Here is a 19,305-nt window from a genome sequence, read left to right on the forward strand (position 1 = left end):
TCATTTTGAAACAAAAACCATCTGTAATAGGAATGATGTTTTTTTTCCCTGTGCAAAATTCAGGCGTGACATCAACGCACAATCTAGACAAGAGTGGAAAACAGAATGAAAGATATGTTTTCATTCATCCAGAATATCACAGTCTTACTCCAATAAAGTCCGACCTGTTTTTGGTGCGTGACCTGCAAAAAGGGAAGAAGTCCCCTCGGGTTTATCTGCCGTCCAAAGCCTTGTCCCGGGCTATGACCGACTCGTTAAACTTGATCATGAGTGTGGTGCCTTTGTGCCAGTGGGCGGTCACCTTGGCGGGGAAGCCGCTGTGCGTGAGGATGGCCTCCACGATGCCCGCGGTAAAGGCGGCGCAGTTCAAGCTGCTGTTCTCCTTGGGCACGGAGATGTAGGCGTTGATGAGCGGCTCCTTCTCTATGATATAGTACGTCTTGTCGTCGTCGTTGGCCTGCTCCAGCTTGTCCGCCTCTTTCCCAAACAAAGACTTCCATACGTTCACCTAAAAATGACAAACTTTAATACATTTTACAGCCACCAAACACTACCGTATTTTACGGGCCTACAAGGCGCACTTAACATCCTTTTTTTTCCTCAAAACTTGACAGTGCGCCTTATAACCCGTACGGAATGATTTTGATTGAGCTTACCCGCCTCAAAGCAATTTTATTTAAGTTAAAGTTCCAACGATAGTCACACACACACTAGGTATGGTGAAATTGTCCTCTGAATTTGTCCCATCCCCATGTTCACCCCCTAGGAGGTGAGGGGAGCAGTGAGCAGCAGCGGTGGCCACGCTCGGGAATCATTTTTGGTGATTTAACCCCCAATTCCAACCCTTAATGCTGAGTGCGAAGCAGGGAGGGAATGGGTCCCATTTTTATAGTCTTTGGTATGACTCGGCCAGGGGTTGAACTCACGACCTACCAGTGTCAGGGCGGACACTCTAGCCCAGGGGTCACCAACATTTTTGAAACCAAGAGCTACAACTTGGGTACTTATTAATGCGAAGGGCTACCAGTTTGATTCACACTTAAATAAATTGCCAGAAATAGCCAATTTGCTCAATTTACCCTAAACTCTGTTATTATTAACAATTCATGATATTTACCTTTGTGGAAACACTGATCATCTTAATGATTTCTCACAAAAAATATATATTTTTGATGACATGTTTTAAAAAGGTAAAAATCCAATCTGCACTTTGTCAGAATATATAACAAATTGGACCAAGCTATATTTCTAACAAAAACAAGTCATTATTTCTTCTAGATTTTCCAGAACATAAATTTTAAAAGAAATTCAAAAGACTTTGAAATAAGATTTAAATTTGATTTTACAGATTTTCTAGATTTGCCAGAATAATGTTTTTGAATTGTAATCATAATAATCTTGAAGAAATACTTCACAAATATTCTTCGTCGAAAAAACAGAAGCTAAAATGAAGAATTAAATTAAAATATATTTATTATTCTTTACAATAATAAAAAAAAAAAAATTACTTGAACATTGATTTAAATTGTCAGGAAAGAAAAAGAAGGAATTTAAAAGGTAAAAAGGTGTAATTTATATATATATATATATATATATATATATATATATATATATATATATATATATATATATATATATATATATATATATATATATATATGTGTGTGTGTGTTTAAAAAACCTAAAATAATTTTTAAGGTTGTATTTTTTTCTCTAAAATTGTCTTTCTTAAAAAAATAAGAAGCAAAGTAAAAAAATAAATGAAAGTTTTTAAGCAACTGAAGACCAAGTCTTTAAAAATATTTTCTTGGATTTTCAAATTCTATTTGAGTTTTGTCTCTCTTAGAATTAAAAATGTAAGAATTTCACCAATCTCTCGCACTTTTCAAATTATACGTCATTTCCATTGTGCGCAAGCAATTTGCGTATCGCAAGACGAGATTTAAGACGAGATTTTGTTTGAAAATGGATGGTTTGAGGACGGCTGAAGAAGAATTTGCGGAATTCTGCACAGAAAGCTACATCGAACAGAAGAACAGCAAAACAGTCTCCCAACACTGCGTAGATGGCATCGAGGGTTAGGGTTAGTAACCAGAACTTCCAACACAATCAATATATAGCTGGAAACAATTTCCGAAATTGCCAAAAAGATTGTGCATTGTACAAATTTGCAAAATGCGTTTACGCATTTTGCAAATTGCGCCCATTGATTTACAAAATGTGCACCAAACATTATTCAAACATATAGCTGGAAGCAATTTGCAGAAAGATTGCGCATTATACAAACTTGCAAAATGCGGTTGCGCATTTTACAAATTGCTCCCATTGGTATTGTGCTTACAACACCGTCGAGCAAAAAGAGACCAGCTTGCTAGTAAATAAATACAATTTAAAAAATAGAGGCAGCTCACTGGTAAGTGCTGCTATTTGAGCTATTTTTAGAACAGGTCAGCGGGCAACTCCTCTAATCCTTCCGGGCTACCTGGTGACCGCAGGCACCGCGTTGGTGACCCCTGCTCTAGCCACACTGAGCTGGCCTTGTGTACATTTGGTACATGGTGTAATGATAAGTGTGACCAGTAGATGGCAGTCAAACACAATAGATACGTGTAGACTAAAATATGACTCAAGTCAACAACACCAACATTTTATATGTTCCATTGAAAATTTAGAACATTACACACGGCACTCAAAAATCTATCAAAATGTTTTAGTGTGACTTTGGTAAGTGATGAAGCCGCACCACTTGTATTATAGGAGTTGTATTATGGTGTGTGTGTATAAGGTAAGACATATTATCTGGCGTTTTGTTTCGCAATATTATGCAAAAGCAACTTTTCTTACTTTCTGGTACCTGCTGTTCTGTATTTGGGATCTGCATAAATCCTGAAAAATGGCGTTTGTCCGCCTTTGTAGTCGACAAGCATCTTCTTTTTCTCTATCTTCTTGTTATTGGACATTCATCCTTTGCTGTTGACATTTGTAATATAAAGTAGTGTAAAATTCTAACTTATATCTCTCAGATAACTCGCCATGAAAGCACTAAAAACTACAGGTGTAGTGAGTTTACATTATTCACCCGAGGAACTTTAGTTAGTTCCGGTCGGATGTTTTTTTCACGGGACACATTGTTGTTGTTTCCAGATGAGGAGATGCTGCTCCATTATACCCTCATTAATTATAAACAAATTAAAACAGTTAGCTCCATCTTTTCACACTTCTTACACTCCCGTCATTGCACGCTACACCGCTACAACAAAGATGACTGGTAGAAGACGCTGTCGAAGGTGAGCCATGTAAATAAGACCGCCCACAAAATGGTGCATGCTGAAGCGACTGTCAGAAAGTTACTTGAAGATGGTCTGAAAAACATCACCTATGCAACATTTTAACCAAAGAACCACCATCACATGTTATGTAGACCACAAGGAAGTCTTTTACATTTACAAAAAAATAATTAATAATATGACTTCTTTAATAAATGGAAAAAGATCGAAAATAGACCACTCATCGGCAGTGCACCACATAATCCGGAAAATACTGTACTTTACTTCCTATAAAATGTGGGCCGCCACAAATAGATTTGGTGCTAACAAAACATATCGGCATTTACACGTTGTGGTTACAATACAAAATATTTTTTTTTCTTCTTCCGTTGGAAAGAAACGGAAGGCGTTTATATGGTTGCATGAACAAAGGCACTCGCTCTCTGGTAACCGAGCAACACAGGAGGAGATCACGAGACACGCTAGCAGCCGATCAGGTAACAGTATCGACTTTCAGGTTTGGTTGCGCCATCTTTTCGTTTCTCTGTGGAGTATTTGCATAGAGCGAGAAGAGAAAGGGAAAATGAAGACATTTGTGGATAATAAAGGAGAAGTCACCTGGACAGTGTGGCCGTTTTTTAGAGTTTTTAAAACAGAAAGAGTCAGAGCACTTTGGTCTGTAAATGATGCAAGACCACTAATACCAAACCACCTTAGCCGCGCTCACCCTTTAGAGCACAGCTGTAACTTCCAGACACGGGACCTGCAGGAAGTAGTTCTTCTCAGGTTTCTCTATGTTTACATTTTGCACTATTTTCCTACACTTTATGAACCATTTTTTACATATTCCCTATATTGCACCCTCATTTTAGGAGCTTATTGTTAAGTGTTCAATAGGATTGTACAATTTTGTTTACATTTTTAGAGTGTTTTCCATGCATGTGTTCACATTTCCTTTCTGCCTTGATAGCTGAGGGGAATATAATCAGAGGAAGGTTATATTTCAGATTTGTAGAAAAATATATACCGGTATATATAAATATATACAAATGTAATAAGAAAATATATACAATATATTTATAATATTAATAATATAAACAATGAAATAAAAATTAAGATAAACATGTTTTATATATCCATCTATCCTTCCATTTTCTAGCACTTATTCCCTTTGGGGTCGCGGGAGGCGGTGGTGCCTATCTCAGCTACAATCGGGCGGAAGGCGGCGTACACCCTGGACAAGTCGCCACCTCATCGCAGGTGTTTTTTATATATATATATATATATATATATATATATATATATATATATATATATATATATATATATATATATATATATATAACATAAAAATTAAAATACATGAAATGTTTACATTTAATATTGTTTCTCCTGTTCTTTATATTTTATAGTTCATAAAAAAATGATCGATGTTGAACGATACAAAACACTTCTACCATGATACAGTTTCTGACCATGTCGCTCAGCCCTAAATATAATACATTGCGCTGTTTTCCTACACTTTATGAAGAATTTCCTACACATTTCTATTTTTGCACCTTCATTTTAGGAGCTTATTGTTAAGTGTTCAATGTGATTTTACAATTTTGTTTATATTTTTGGAGTGTTTTCCATGCATGTGTTGACCTTTCTTTTCTGCCTTAATAGCTGAGGGGACTATAATCAGAGGAAGATTATAGTTCAGATTTGTAAAAAAATATATATAATTATATCAAATTTTTATAATAAAACATAAACAGTATAATTATAATGATAAAAATATAAAAAATGAAATAAAAAATAAAGATAAACATTATATATATATATATACACACACACACATATACATACATATATATATTATGTATAAAATATAACATAAAAATTTAAAATACATTAAAAGTTTACAATTTTGTTTACATTTTTTGAGTGTTTTCCATGTGTGTCGTTGACATTTCCTTTCTGCCTTGATAGCTGAGGGGAATATAATCAGAGGAAGTTATATTTGAAATAAAAATGTTTACAAGTAATGTACTTTCTCTCAGGGTCCTGATTTTTGATAGGTCACAAAAATATCACAAAATATCAATATCCATCCAAAAGGAAAAAAAAAGGAAACCGGTATAGTACCATTAATGATTCATTAGTACCGGTATGAGCACAAACACATTTAGAAGCATCCAATGCACAGACCTTGATAAAGAGCAGCATGTTGAGCACTTTGGTCTCCCGTTTGCCGTTCTTCTCCCTCATCACCAGCACGTCCAGCATGCCGGCCCCCACGCTCTGGCCCATGTCGGCCAGGCGCGTCTGCAGCTCAGTGACCGAGTACACTCGGCTCTGGCAGTACTGCACCATCTCGGAGAAGAGCAACGCAAACGTGCTCACGCTGACTTCCGTCTTGGGTCTGGTCAAGGGGCGCTCCAAGATGGTGGATTTCCCTCGGGTGAACCGTGTGTCCATTATCTGAGTGAGATGGAGAAGTGAGGAAAACTGCAACAAGATAACAAACCACATTCATTTGCAGATTAATGTATCGCCAACGTGTTTCTGCAATATTTTTGCAATTGTTACACATGAACTTTCACTGGCACGAGTGTTAAAAATGGGATGGATCTAGGGGCCGGGCGATATATCGATATACTTGATATATCGCGGGTTTGTCTCTGTGCGATATAGAAAATGACTATATCGTGGATTACACTACAGGCTCTTCTCACTCTTTCCTGTCTCTCCTTCTCACAGACAGCAAGCGTACCTTCTTACATACGTCACATACGTAAACGCCCTCGCGGAGCAGAGAGGTAGCAGCATGGGTAACGTTAGCTGTGGTGTGAGCGGTAATACGAGGGAAAGAAGGTGCGAATCTGGTAACAAATGAAGAAGAGATGAATTCCCAAGAAAAACAGCACGGGGTTCATCGTCTGATGGTGGTTTGGCTTCAAGTGGGAATATGTCGAACAGACCACCGTAATTTTTCAAGTGTGGGGCAAAAGTGCTGCTACAAAAAGTAAGATTACTGCTAATATGTAGCATCTTTTGAAAAGTCACCTGCAAGAGAATGAAGAGTGGATACTCCGCATGTCAACATCTCCATTCCGTTCCACACCAACAAAATGCCGAGGCAACCATTTCCACATCAACACCGTATGAAAAAAAATACTCAACTACAAAAGGAGATAATGTCCACAGTAGCCTACCACATAGCGAAGGACGAGCAATATTGGATTTCCTATTATGCAGCTTATTTTTATTTGACAGTTATTGAAATATCTTGTGTGACATCATGCACAAAAGTGCACTTTATTAGTTTTAAACTATTGTAGTGACATCATGCGCAAAACTGCACTAATAGCTTGTTTTAAAATGTCTCAGACATTCTTGCACTTTCTGTTTTTAAATGAAATGAATGTTTGTGCCACTGCTTAATAACTGTTTAATTAATACATTATTGCTAAATTGACTTAGTTGTGATTTACCTCTCTGCATGAAAGTTTAAAATTAGCATATATTAATGCAGTATGAACAAGAATGTTTTAATGTAGACACATAGAATCATCATACTGCTGTGATTATATGCATCAAGTGTTCATTCAAGGCTAAGGCAAAATATGGAGATATATATCGTGTATCGCGATATGGCCTGAAAATATTGCGATATTAACAAAAGGACATATCGCCCAGCTCTAGATGGATCTCTAACAAAATAGATACAGTATGTGTGTATTCGCTGCAGGCTGGATATCGGAAGTGGTCACTTAGATTGTGCAATCTAAGTAGCGACCGGACCAATGTTTTCAGAATTCAACTGTGTTGCCGTTGTTTTCATCGCCACTATGCACCAATACTCACCACTAGGGATCCATCCATCCATCCATTTTCTACCGCTTATTCCCTTTTGGAGTAGCGGGGGGCGCTGGCGCCTATCTCAGCTACAATCGGGCGGAAGGCGGTGTACACCCTGGACAAGTCGCCACCTCATCGCAGAGCCAACACAGATAGACAGACCACATTCACACACTAGGGCCAATTTAGTGTTGCCAATCAACCTATCCCCAGGTGCATGTCTTTGGAAGTGGGAGGAAGCCGGAGTACCCGGAGGGAACCCACGCATTCACGGGGAGAACATGCAAACTCCACACAGAAAGATCCCGAGCCTGGATTTGAACCCAGGACTGCAGGAACTTCGTATTGTGAGGCAGATGCACTAACCCCTCTGCCACCGTGAAGCCACCACTAGGGATTTAATGGTATAATATTAAACCGTGGGAAAAATTCCAGACGGGTAGTAACACCGTTAACCTTTTCTAAATTTATTGTAAACCGTCATTTGTTGAAGTTTCACATTGAAAGTGCAACATAGCGTCCTTCCATCAGCAGCTGTGACTGAGAGTTAGCGTGCAGCAGGTGATGTGTCAGGAACTCTGCCACAAGTTGTTTCTAAATTATTTACTTTGTTTACTGCTAACTTTGTCAGTGCTCCAATAACATCAATACTACCTCAAATGTTTTGACATATCATCGATATAAGTATGCTTTCTCTCTGATAAATAATAACAACGTCATGGACTTTTTCAAACCAGTTTGAAAACGCACTAATTTATGGTCAGCTTTAATACAAAGTCAATGGGGTTCATGATTCTTAGATGTGGCCTTTTTGTTAAAAACGTCACAACTTTTTGGATATTTTCCTCATTTTAAAAAGGTTGGAAAGCTTGTTAAAGAAACAGAAAACATGTGTTTCACACTTACTGTGTATTTTAACTTGATCAAAGACTATGTTTTACACTGCAGGCCAAATTGGCCCAAAATCAACATTTTTTCCCAGCTAACTGTTTACACTGCCAGTAAAATGTGAGTTTTGTCGGACTCCGGTGTAAACCTGTACCAGGCCCCAATGTCACTTGCCTGCGCAGTTCGATAACGTGACAACAAAAGAAGTTGACCAGATTCTGTATAATCTGTATGTAGTACTACAAACTAATATAAAAGGCACGCCGCCATAAATATGCTCGCCACACCTTAAAAAATGTATGTTTTTTTAGGTGAAAATAACTTTAAATAACATAACGTAACGTGGTATTTTTAGATGTGCTCAAAATATTACACTGAAACCTTTTAAGTTTTATCTAAAAAACTCAAACAACACATTCCTCATGTATGTGTCTACCTCAAGTACAAAATGGACTTGTGCATACGAAAGCAACACAAGAATTAATAAGAAAGTAACATGGCAGAAAATAAAATGATCACATGAATATATATAAATATTTATATATATATATATATATATATATATATATATATATATATATATATATATATATATATATATATATATATATATATATATTAGGGCTGGGCAACGATTAAAAATTGTAATCGAAGTTGATCACACTTTTTCTCTGATTAATCGCGATTAACTGCATTGTATACGCAAAGCCCAATAATGAATTCAAAAGTAGTGTGTAGTGCAACTTTATTGGAATATTCTCCCACATGAACAAAAGCGCCAAAACATTTGTTGTGCAAACACAATTCAAATCAGTCCTTGTTAAACAGTAGGAGTTAAATAGCATATTTTATGAAAATCAACTCATAAAATGTAAATACAAACATTTAAGCTTATTTCCACTGCCAGGGTATTTAAGTTATCCTGTTTGTTATGGAAAATAAATATAATCTACATACAAATCTCTGAGTCACAATCATAACATCCAAACAGGCAATTTCTGAGGTAACAGCAGGAACATTTTTTTTTATCAGGGATCTTATGTTTAAAAAACCTATATTACAGGTAGCGGACTGTTTTAGGGAATTTTTGACTAAATTATCCGTAGTAGCAATATTAATATTGTTGTTCTTATCATGCGTAGTGCACTTAAAATAATTATGACCATGTCTAGGAATTGATATGATGGGAATTTTCCGATTGTTTGCTTGGTGCTTTGATAAACTGAACGCATCATATACATGGTACTATATTGTGATGTTATGAGCCAGGGAAAAAAAAGAACTACCCTACCCAGCATGCAACAGGAGTGACGAGCATGCGCGGTAGCCCGGTATAGGTTGTGTCGCCATGACGGCATCTTGTATGTTGTGATATGCACGCTCTGAAAGTAAATGTTAAGAACTCAGCCAGAACTCCAAGTCTGCATTATTCATAAATAGACAGACAACACATATACTCCGCTGCTTCACAGGCCGCTGGATGTAGCCGGCAAAGTATTCCCATGCTTGCTAGCCGATCTAGTAAGCACGCGTCATTCAGTCCAAAACGGCCCGATCATCCACATTCAGAATTGTCTGGCGGTCGTAAGTGATCCCGGAGTGACCACGCTTTAAGCCAGCCATGAAATTTGCAGAATTGTCCGGTATTTTTGCCAAATGTTCCATCTTTACCAACAGCCCCTCCACGCCGAAGCCCGTCCGGGCGCCGCCATCTTTATAAGAAAAGGCGTTAACAAAATAAAAGCATGTAAACAACATACGCAAATACGCGATACAATAATTGTCGGCGTTAATAGATTGATGAGTTAACTTGTAATTAACGCATTAATTTGCCCACCCCTAATATACATATATATATATATATATATATATATATATATATATATATATATATATATATGGCTGCCCGGTTATGGCCAAAATAATAATTGTGATTATTTTGAGCAATGTTAAAATCACGATTATTAATTGTTAGGTAAAACAGTATTAGGGTGGGGTGTGACCATGATTAATCAATAAATCAATCAATGATTATTTATATAGCCCTAAATCACTAGTGTCTCAAAGGGCTGCAAAAACCACAGCGACATCCTCGGTAGAGGATGCCATCACGTGAGAATTAAGATTGATTGAGAAATTTATTGACATCTTAAAAATGCCATTTGTAATGTCTAATAAAAAGGCTATAGGTAAACCTTATCCAAATGTCTGTTTTTGTTCATTAATAGTATTAACAGTCAGCTTTTTTTTCCATTACATGATGCTTTTATTTCTGTATTTTTACAGTTTGATGGAGAGAAGTATTTTTTTAAATTGTGTATTTTTTCGTGTATAAATATATAAATGTATGTACAAGTACATGCTGTTTTGAGACAGAGCCGTTGCGCGTTTGAGCAGGAATTTGTCGTACAGGAATTTAACTATACATCATTAAAAGATTAACAAAAGTAATAACTTTGTGACATGAAAAAAAAACATGGTGTTTAATTTTTATATCAATGTAAAACACAAAGCAATCTGACTAATGAAGATAAAGTCAAATAAACAAGCTTTGTTTATCCACAATCATGTACTTCAGTGCAACAGTTTGGCCAACAAAAAAAAACAGGAGTGATACCTCACACTTCTAATACACACTCTTTGTGTCTCACTGACAACTCAGCCTGCGTTCAATTCACTAGAATCGTCTTTACAATACCTGTCTGATAATACTGGTTTAATGTTAATATGTTAATACAATTTTACACACTTTCCTAGACATATTAGTCGTGTTAATACATAGCTCTCCAGGAATGTTGCCACAACTTGTTTATAAAGTATTTAGTTTGTTTAGTGCTAACTGTGTCAGTGTTCCAATAATATCAATACTAGCTCAAATGTTCTGGGGATAGGTTGATTGGCAACACGAAATTGGCCCCTAGTGTTTGAATGTGAGTGTGAATGTTGTCTGTCTATCTGTGTTGGCACTGCGATAAGGTGGCGACTTGTCCATGGTGTAACCCGCCTTCCGCCCGATTGTAGCTGAGATAGGCGCCAGCGCCCACCGCGACACCAAAAGGGAATAAGCGGTAGAAAATGGATGGATGTTTTGTCATCTCGTCGAATTGAACGCAAGCTGAGTTGTCAGTGAGACACAAAGATTGTTTATTAAATGTGTGAGGCATCACTCCTGTTTATTTTTCTCTGTCTGATAAAACTGGTTTAAAGGCCTACTGAAACCCACTACTACCGACCACGCAGTCTGATAGTTTATATATCAATGATGAAATATTAACATTGCAACACATGCCAATACGGCCTTTTTAGTTTACTAAATTGCAATTTTAAATTTCCCGCGAAGTATCCTGTTGAAAACGTCGCGGAATGATGACGCTTATGTTGACGCGTGTTTGTGACGTTATTGGTTGGAGAGGACATTTCAGCCCAGCACCACTTACGGCTAAAAGTCGTCTCTTTACATCACATACTTACACAGTATTTTGGACATCTGTGTTGCTGAATCTTTTGCAATTTGTTCAATTAATAATGGAGAAGTCAAATAAGGATGCTGTTGGTGGAAAGCGGTGGATTGCAGCTGCCTTTGACACCGAAACATAGCCAGTGTTTCTTTGTTTGTTGTGAAGCTTTAACACAGAGCGGTCAAGCGAACATGTTTCCCTATGTCAACCAGCAAGTTTTTGGATTGGAAAATTGTGATATTAAGTCGGCTCTTTCTAGAGACTTGAGGGGAATTGCGACCTCCTCCTGCAGCTCAAAGAGGCAGCTGTGATCTTGGCACAAAGGCTTCTCTCAGAGACACTGGCGTTCACCGCAGCCATCCGACTTTCAGGTATGACTTTATAATCTCACTAAAACACTATTAACACAAAAAGCAGATAAGGGATTTTTCAGAATTATCTTAGTAAATGTGTCTAATTACATCTGAAATGCTCCCACTGTCGCCGCCTGGAGCCGTCGCCTTTTCTTTCTTTTTTTTTTGTGCTTCACTCTAAATTTCCTCATCCACAAAATCTTTCATCTTCGCTCAAATTAATGGGGAAATCGTCGCTTTCTCGGTCCGAATAGTTCTTGCTGCTGGAGGCTATGATTATAAACAATGTGAGGAGCCCTACAACCCGTGACGTCACGCACCCATCGTCTGCTACTTCCCGTACAGGCAAGGCTTTTTTATTAGCGACCAAAAGTTACGAACTTTACCGTAGATGTTCTCTACTAAATCCTTTCAGCAAAAATATGGCAATATTGCGAAATGGTCAAGTATGACACATAGAACGGACCTGCTATCCCCGTTTAAATAAGAAAATCTCATTTCAGTAGGCCTTTAATGTAAATATATAAATTAAAATTTACACAATTTCTTAGACATATTAGTCGTTTTAATACATAGCTATTACTTTGTTGAGTAATAGGAGGAGCTATCAGGATTATTACAGTGATAAATAAGGACAGTGACACCGTTGCTGTATGTGAGGTCAACACTTACTGTTATAATGTAAACATACATACAATAAATCATATTACATATGTCCCCACACAAGAAAGACCTCAGTTGCTATGTTTGCAGATTACCATCAAACAGAGAATATATAACACCATGATTCTCATGACATGCATAATTGTCCTGATCCACAGTTTAAACGAAGTTCGGTTTTTTTTTTTGCTGGAACATTAAATGCCAGCAGCTAGCTGCTAGCTATGTAGCTACCTGCCGCTTCTTAAACAGGAAATGGCACAATAGCTACTTCTGGAGTGTGATTACAGTTGTTTTAAAACCACATTTATGGTCTTTATAAGACAATAAATGAACTATATAGACGTAAGAAATGTGTTTTTAAGATGAACTAACCGTACAGTAGCTGGAGGAGCTGTCGGTCGACTTCTTCGTGTCGTTTTGCTGTGTGTTGACAACTCAATACCGCCATCTACTGTTTTGTCATGACACAGCACCTTCAAAAGGAATATCAAATCCAGTATCTGACTAAAAACTAAAACACATATGTCTGAACCCTAGGTCGTGTTATTATTACATTAAATAAACATAACGTTCTCCAATATTTATCGCTCAACAGGCTTCACCAGTAAAGTATATGGACACGAATGCCCAACAGTACTGCTGGTTTCAAACGAAGCGTCTTACCTCTGGACAACCACTAAAGGCCGCGAGAAGACAGTTTAAAAAAAGGGAATCATTGAAATTGATGTGTTGTTTTCTTTTATAGCAGGGGTCACCAACCTTTCTGAAACCAAGAGCTACTTCTTGGGTACTGATTAATGCGAAGGGCTACCAGTTTGATACACACTTAAATAAATTGCCAGAAATTTGCTCAATTTACCTTTAATAAATACATATATATATATATATATATATATATATATATATATATATATATATATATATATATATATATATATATATATATATATAAAATGGGTATTTCTGTCTGTCATTCCGTTGTACATTGTTTTCCTTTTGCGGAAGTTTTTTTGTAGAGAATAAATGATGAAAAAAATACTTAATTGAACGAAGAAAAAACACGAAAAAAAAAATGAAAATTTAAGTATGAAACATAGTTTATCTTCAATTTCGACTCTTTAAAATTCAAAATTCAACCGATAAAAATTAAGGGAAAAACTAGCTAATTCGAATCTTTTTGAAAAAATTAAAAAAAATATATTTATGGAACATCATTAGTAATTTTTCCTGATTAAGATTAATTTTAGAATTTTGATGACATGTTTTGAATACGTTAAAATCCAATCTGCACTTTGTTAGAATATATAACTAATTGGACCAAGCTATATTTCTAACAAAGACAAATCATTATTTCTTCTAGATTTTCCAGAACAAAAATTTTAAAAGAAATTCAAAAGACTTTGAAATGAGATTTAAATTTGATTCTACAGATTTTCTAGATTTGCCAGAATATTTTTTTTTAATTCTAATCATAATAAGTTTGAAGAAATATTTCACAAATATTCTTTGTCGAAAAAATAGAAGCTAAAATTAAGAATTAAATTAAAAGGTATTTATTTTTCATTACAATAAAAAAAAAATGCCATTGTGTATAAGTCCTTTTTTTTTTTTAGCACATATAATAACGCGATGATAATAACCGTGATATTGTTGGTCACAATAATTGTGGGATTTATATTTTCTTTTTTTAAACGGTACGATGTGCTCTACAGCCTTGAAATGAAAGAAGTCCCATCATGTTTCTTTGTGTGTTTTAATTTATTTTTTGTATTCTAAAACAAATTTCAAATAAACCAATTATTTTTTGTTTTTCAACATCCATTTATAAAAAAAAAAAAAAAAAGAGGCCAAAACATACACTGACCTAAAACGGTCACTCCACCTCGAACCCCCAAACGCAACAAAACAAATTCTGGGCCATTGTTTCCTTCTTCATTTCTTAAACAAAAGTAGAACATGTATTTAAAATGACACTTTTTTAAAACGACAATAGGACGCCTGCTGAACAAAGATGTTAGCATTATGCTAAAAACATTGAAAATGAAAAGCTAAAATACTGCTTCCGGTGCAAATTGTCATCACGTATTTTTGCATTTCGGCCCTGCGATGAGATGGCGACTTGTCCAGGGTGTACACTGCCTTCCGCCCGATTGTAGTTGAGATAGGCACTGTCAAATTTCTCCCCCCCTACAAAAACCTTCCCCCCAGAAGAAATTTGGTGAGACAGCCTCTAATGCTTGAAGGACCCCAATGAGGGCGGAAGAACCTTAAAGCAGCCCACACAGCTGCCTGTTTTAAAAACATTATAATTGGCTGTTTGTCATTGGTGGAAAAAAAAACGATGAGGAAAAAATATTAGCATTCCAGCATGCTAACATTTCAAGCTATTTTGCTTCGCTAATTTTGCAGTTGTAACCCTTAAGAGTCATAAAACTTGGTATTGTCACGCCCTCATTGGGGTCCTTCAGGCGTTAATGGGGCTATCACGCCAAATTTCTTCTTCTTCTTCTTTTGTTTTTATGGCGGTTGGCAAGCAACCTTCTAGTGTGCATTACCGCCACCTACTGTAATGGAGTGTGGACAAAGGTGGATCCCTACTCTATATTCTTTTACTTAACCCAGTGTTTTTTAAATATGTGTATATTGCTTTATATCCTATGTTTTCTGAATGCAATCCTAATATATCTCCCACTTCTAACCTAATATTTTCTTTTGCTAACTTATTTTCCAGTATTTCTCTTTCTCTATTATATTTCCTACATTGTATTAAGACATGGTCAACATTTTCTATCTGGTGGCAAAAATCACACAGCCCTGTAGTATGTTTGCCTATCAATTTTAGTGAACTATTTAGATATGTACGGCCTAATCTCATTCTAGTAATAATGTCTTCTTCTTTCCTATTTCTACCCCCTCCTCTCATTACACCTACTTTCCTCTGGACTTTGTAAAACTCTCTACCTTTTGTTTCCTTATTCCAATTATCCTGCTAATTTTTATTGTGTTCTATCTTAATTATGATCTTCACTTCTTCTTTACTGTGCTTAATCTCCATGTTTACTTCTGTTTTAGTGGTTGCTTGTTTTGCGTACCTATCAGCTAACTCATTTCCCTCAACTCCTACATGAGCAGGTACCCAGAGAAATGTTACCACACTTCCCGCTTTATTTATTCTGTAGATTGCCTGAACTATTTCATGAACTATATCTAGTCTTGTTTCTGATGTTATGTTTTTTATGCTCGTCAATGCACTGCTGGAGTCCGAGCACACGACTACTTTCCTAGCTTTGTTTTCCTCTATCCAGTTAACTGCCATATAAATTGCTACCAATTCCCCCGTAAAAACAGATAGTTTATCACTAATTCTTTTATTCAACACTATATTTCTCTGTGGGATAACTGCAGCAGCTCCTACTTTACTATTTATAGTTTTTGATGCATCTGTGTATATCATAATATTATCAAAAAACATTTCCTCAATCCGTTGTTCTATTTGGTAACTATTTAAATGTCTATTCTTCAGTAACTGCATGTCTACCTTTAGGTTTTCATACATCCACGGTGGTATTGCAGGAATTGGTACTGTAGGGCTCACTTTAATATTGTCAATTTGTGGTTTTTTTACATATATCTCCTATTATCCACCCAAAACTATTCATTTTTTTCTTCCCTTTTTCTTGGCAATTTATTAGCACTTGACGGGTTGGATGTCCTTGCTTGGATCCTTTTAAGTTTGCCCAATAAACTGCTGGGAGTTGATCTCTCCTCATGTCCAAAGGTTTTTCATTCATTTCTACTTGTAATGCTGCCACTGGAGTAGATTTAGTAGCTCCACAACATAATAACGCCTGCGACTGGATCCGGTCTATTTTCTCAAGTAGAGTTTTTGAAGCAGATCGATAAATAATACATCCATAGTCGATAACAGACAGAATTAAAGTGATATATATTGTTTTCAATGTCAACCTATCAGCCCCCCAATCTTTACCCCTCAAAGCCCTCATTATATTTAACACCTTTTTACTTTTCTCCACTATCTTGCTGATGTGGGTTGACCAGTTCATATTTTTATCAAACCATATTCCGAAATATTTAAATACTTGTACCTCTTTTATGTTTTCTCCATAGAGTTTTATTTGGAGCTTGTTTTGTACTTTCCTCTTCGTAAAATTTATGACTTTTGTCTTTCCAACAGAGAATCTTAAACCCCAAGCCGTCCCCCAGTCTTGAACATTATTTACCGCTTTTTGAATCTTCTTTTCTATATGATTTGTATTTCTACCTCTCTTCCACATCACTCCATCATCAGCAAACAATGCCACCTCCACTAACCCTTCCACTTCACTAAAAACTTCATTTATCATGATGGAAAATAGTACTGGACTTATTATACTCCCTTGTGCGGTCCCATTTTCCACTTCGTATTCTCTGCTATATTCATTCTCTATTTTTACTAATAATGTTCTACTTGTTAAAAAGTCTTTCATCCATCTGTACATTCTTCCTCTAATCCCAATCCTATTTAGTTTCATCAGCAACCCCTGTTTCCACAACATATCATACGCTTTCTCTATATCAAAAAATACCGCAATTATACTTTCTTTATTTATTTGTCCCTTTCTAATTTCCTCTTCCAGCTGCACTGCTGGGTCATTTGTGCTTCTTGCTTTGCGAAAACCACTTTGGTAGTTTTTTATAATTTCTTTTGACTCTAAATAATATATTAATCTTTCATTAATCATTTTTTCCATTACTTTGCCCAAATTTGAGGTCAATGGTATCGGCCTATAATTTCCTGCCTCTTCCGGATCTTTCCCTTGCTTGCATATAGGAATTATTACAGCTGTTTTCCACTCATCTGGTAATTTTCCTTCTTCATATATCCTATTATATAATTTCAAGACCACTTCTTTGCCGATGCTACCTAAATTTTTGATCATATGATAACTCACCAGGTCTTTCCCTGGCGTCGTATTTTTAACTTTTTTTAAAATTCGAACCATTTCATCCAAAGAAAATGTCATATCCATAGTGTTGATAAAACTATTATCGTTGTCTTCCTTCATTTCCTCAATATTTAAACTAATTGCTTCTTCTCTCTTTTGTTTTTCTACATTTCTCAAATTATCATTACTGTGTACTTTAACAAAGGTTTTTGCTAAAAGTTCTGCTTTTTCTTTATTTCCTACCACACTCCGCGTTCCATCTTTCATCACATGATTTTTATGTTCTTTTCTGACCCCTGACATTCTCTTGATCATTCCCCACACTTGGCTTAAAGGAGTAGTTCTATTTAGTGTTTCACAAAAAGTTCTCCAATGGTGTTTTCTTGTTTTTTTAATAACATACCTTACTCTAGCTTGATGCCTTTTATATTGGATCATGTCTTGGAAATGATGTGTTCTTCTCAATATTCTAAATGCTCTATTCCGTTCTTGTATTGCATCTGTGCACTCTTGTGTCCACCACGGCACTATCTTCCTTCTTCTCCCTATACTATTCCTTGGTATGCTCTGTTCGGCTGCTTCTATTATGCACTTTGTAATATCTGTATTTAATTGTTCAATATCTTGATTTATATCTACTTCCTTTAAAGTTATGTCGGTAATTTCCCTAAATTTCTCCCAGTCACCATGATTATACTTCCATCTTCCTTCTATCCTAGTGCTTTCTGTCCTATGATTTATGTTTATGTGAATGAAGATTGGATAGTGATCACTTCCCATAGTGCTGTATTTATTTACTTCCCACTCCACCTTTCCTGCTAACCCTTGTGACACTAGTGTTAAATCTATTGCTGTTTCTTTACCCGTGACGACATCTAACCTTGTTCCCGACCCATCATTCACACACACCAGTTCTTTTTCCTCCAAAAGTGCTTCCAATGTATCCCCATTCCAGTCATCCCTTTCACCCCACATTGTACTATGTGCATTAGTCACCACACCAAATAATATTGCCACTCCAGTGCTCCATTATTGTTTCTAGTTGGTGAATTTCTAATTTCTTGCATGGATTATAGAAGTTTAGTACTTTGTATCTTTCTTTATTATTCCATACTTCTACTCCTACTATCTCTAGTTCTTGTTTTACTTTTAATATTGAATAATGCATATCTTCCTTAATAAATATGGCACATCCTCCTCCTTGCCCATCATTCCTATCTTTACGTATCGTTATATATCCTTTTATTATAAAGTTTAATTTTGGCTTCAGCCATGTTTCTTGAATACATATTATATGTGGTTTATTTTTCATATTATTAATATATCCCTTTAATTCCTGTCCGTTTGCTATCAAACTTCTGGCATTCCACTGAACAATTAACATGGCGTTGGATTGTGGTAACATGACTCGGTCTCGTCTACTCTCTGTAGCTCACCTTGCACCTGTTCCCAGGATAGTTCTTTTAAATTTAAAAACTTTGCTGCTGCTTTGACAATTATTTTGATTTTCTCAGTCTTGTTTCTAGCCTGTTCTGTACAATTTATTACATAAGCCAGGAATACAACTAGTTTTTCCATAGAAATTCCTGTATTTGCTGCCTCTTGTTTTTTATTTCTTGAACTATTTTCACTTCTGTCCTGTTCTGCACTTTCTTGATTTCTTATTTTAACTGCCTCTGCGTATGTAATATTTCTTTCAACTCTGATTTGCTGTACTTCTGTTGCCTGTTTTCTTATGATGCAGCCCCCATACGCTGCTGTGTGATTCCCGCCACAATTACAACACTTGACCTGTTCATTTTCTCCACATTGTCCATATTCATGCTCTCCTCCACACCGTCCACATCTCATCTTAGCATGACACACACTAGCTATGTGCCCATAG

The 19,305-nt window shown here is 36.2% G+C and overlaps 1 protein-coding gene across 4 annotated transcripts; it reads right to left on the minus strand.

Moving 5' to 3' along the window:
- On the minus strand, window positions 1-13,003 carry trappc5 (trafficking protein particle complex subunit 5). Of its 4 annotated transcripts, none has more exons than XM_061885414.1 (3): window positions 12,847-13,003; window positions 5,460-5,732; window positions 1-508 (listed from the first exon to the last, which is right to left on the minus strand). In XM_061885414.1, exons 2-3 carry the CDS (start codon window positions 5,727-5,729, stop codon window positions 212-214), a joined length of 567 nt encoding a protein of 188 aa, XP_061741398.1. In that variant the 5' UTR covers window positions 5,730-5,732; window positions 12,847-13,003; the 3' UTR covers window positions 1-211. The 4 variants fall into 4 exon arrangements, with proteins under 4 accessions (XP_061741398.1, XP_061741399.1, XP_061741400.1 ...); XM_061885415.1 differs by having other exon boundaries at window positions 12,852-13,001; XM_061885416.1 differs by having other exon boundaries at window positions 5,460-5,759; window positions 12,847-12,923.
- Window positions 13,004-19,305: the final 6,302 nt, after the last annotated feature.

This window comes from Nerophis ophidion, linkage group LG23 (assembly GCF_033978795.1).
Source record: "Nerophis ophidion isolate RoL-2023_Sa linkage group LG23, RoL_Noph_v1.0, whole genome shotgun sequence".
NCBI classification, from domain to species: domain Eukaryota; kingdom Metazoa; phylum Chordata; class Actinopteri; order Syngnathiformes; family Syngnathidae; genus Nerophis; species Nerophis ophidion.

Coding starts and splice junctions, on each gene's coding strand:
- trappc5 (XM_061885414.1), bottom strand. CDS start 5,729: ATGGACACACGGTTCACCCGAGGGAAATCCACCATCTTGGAGCGCCCC. Junction 509..5,459: donor ACATGCTGCTCTTTATCAAG/GTCTGTGCATTG, acceptor TGTCATTTTTAG/GTGAACGTATGGAAGTCTTT.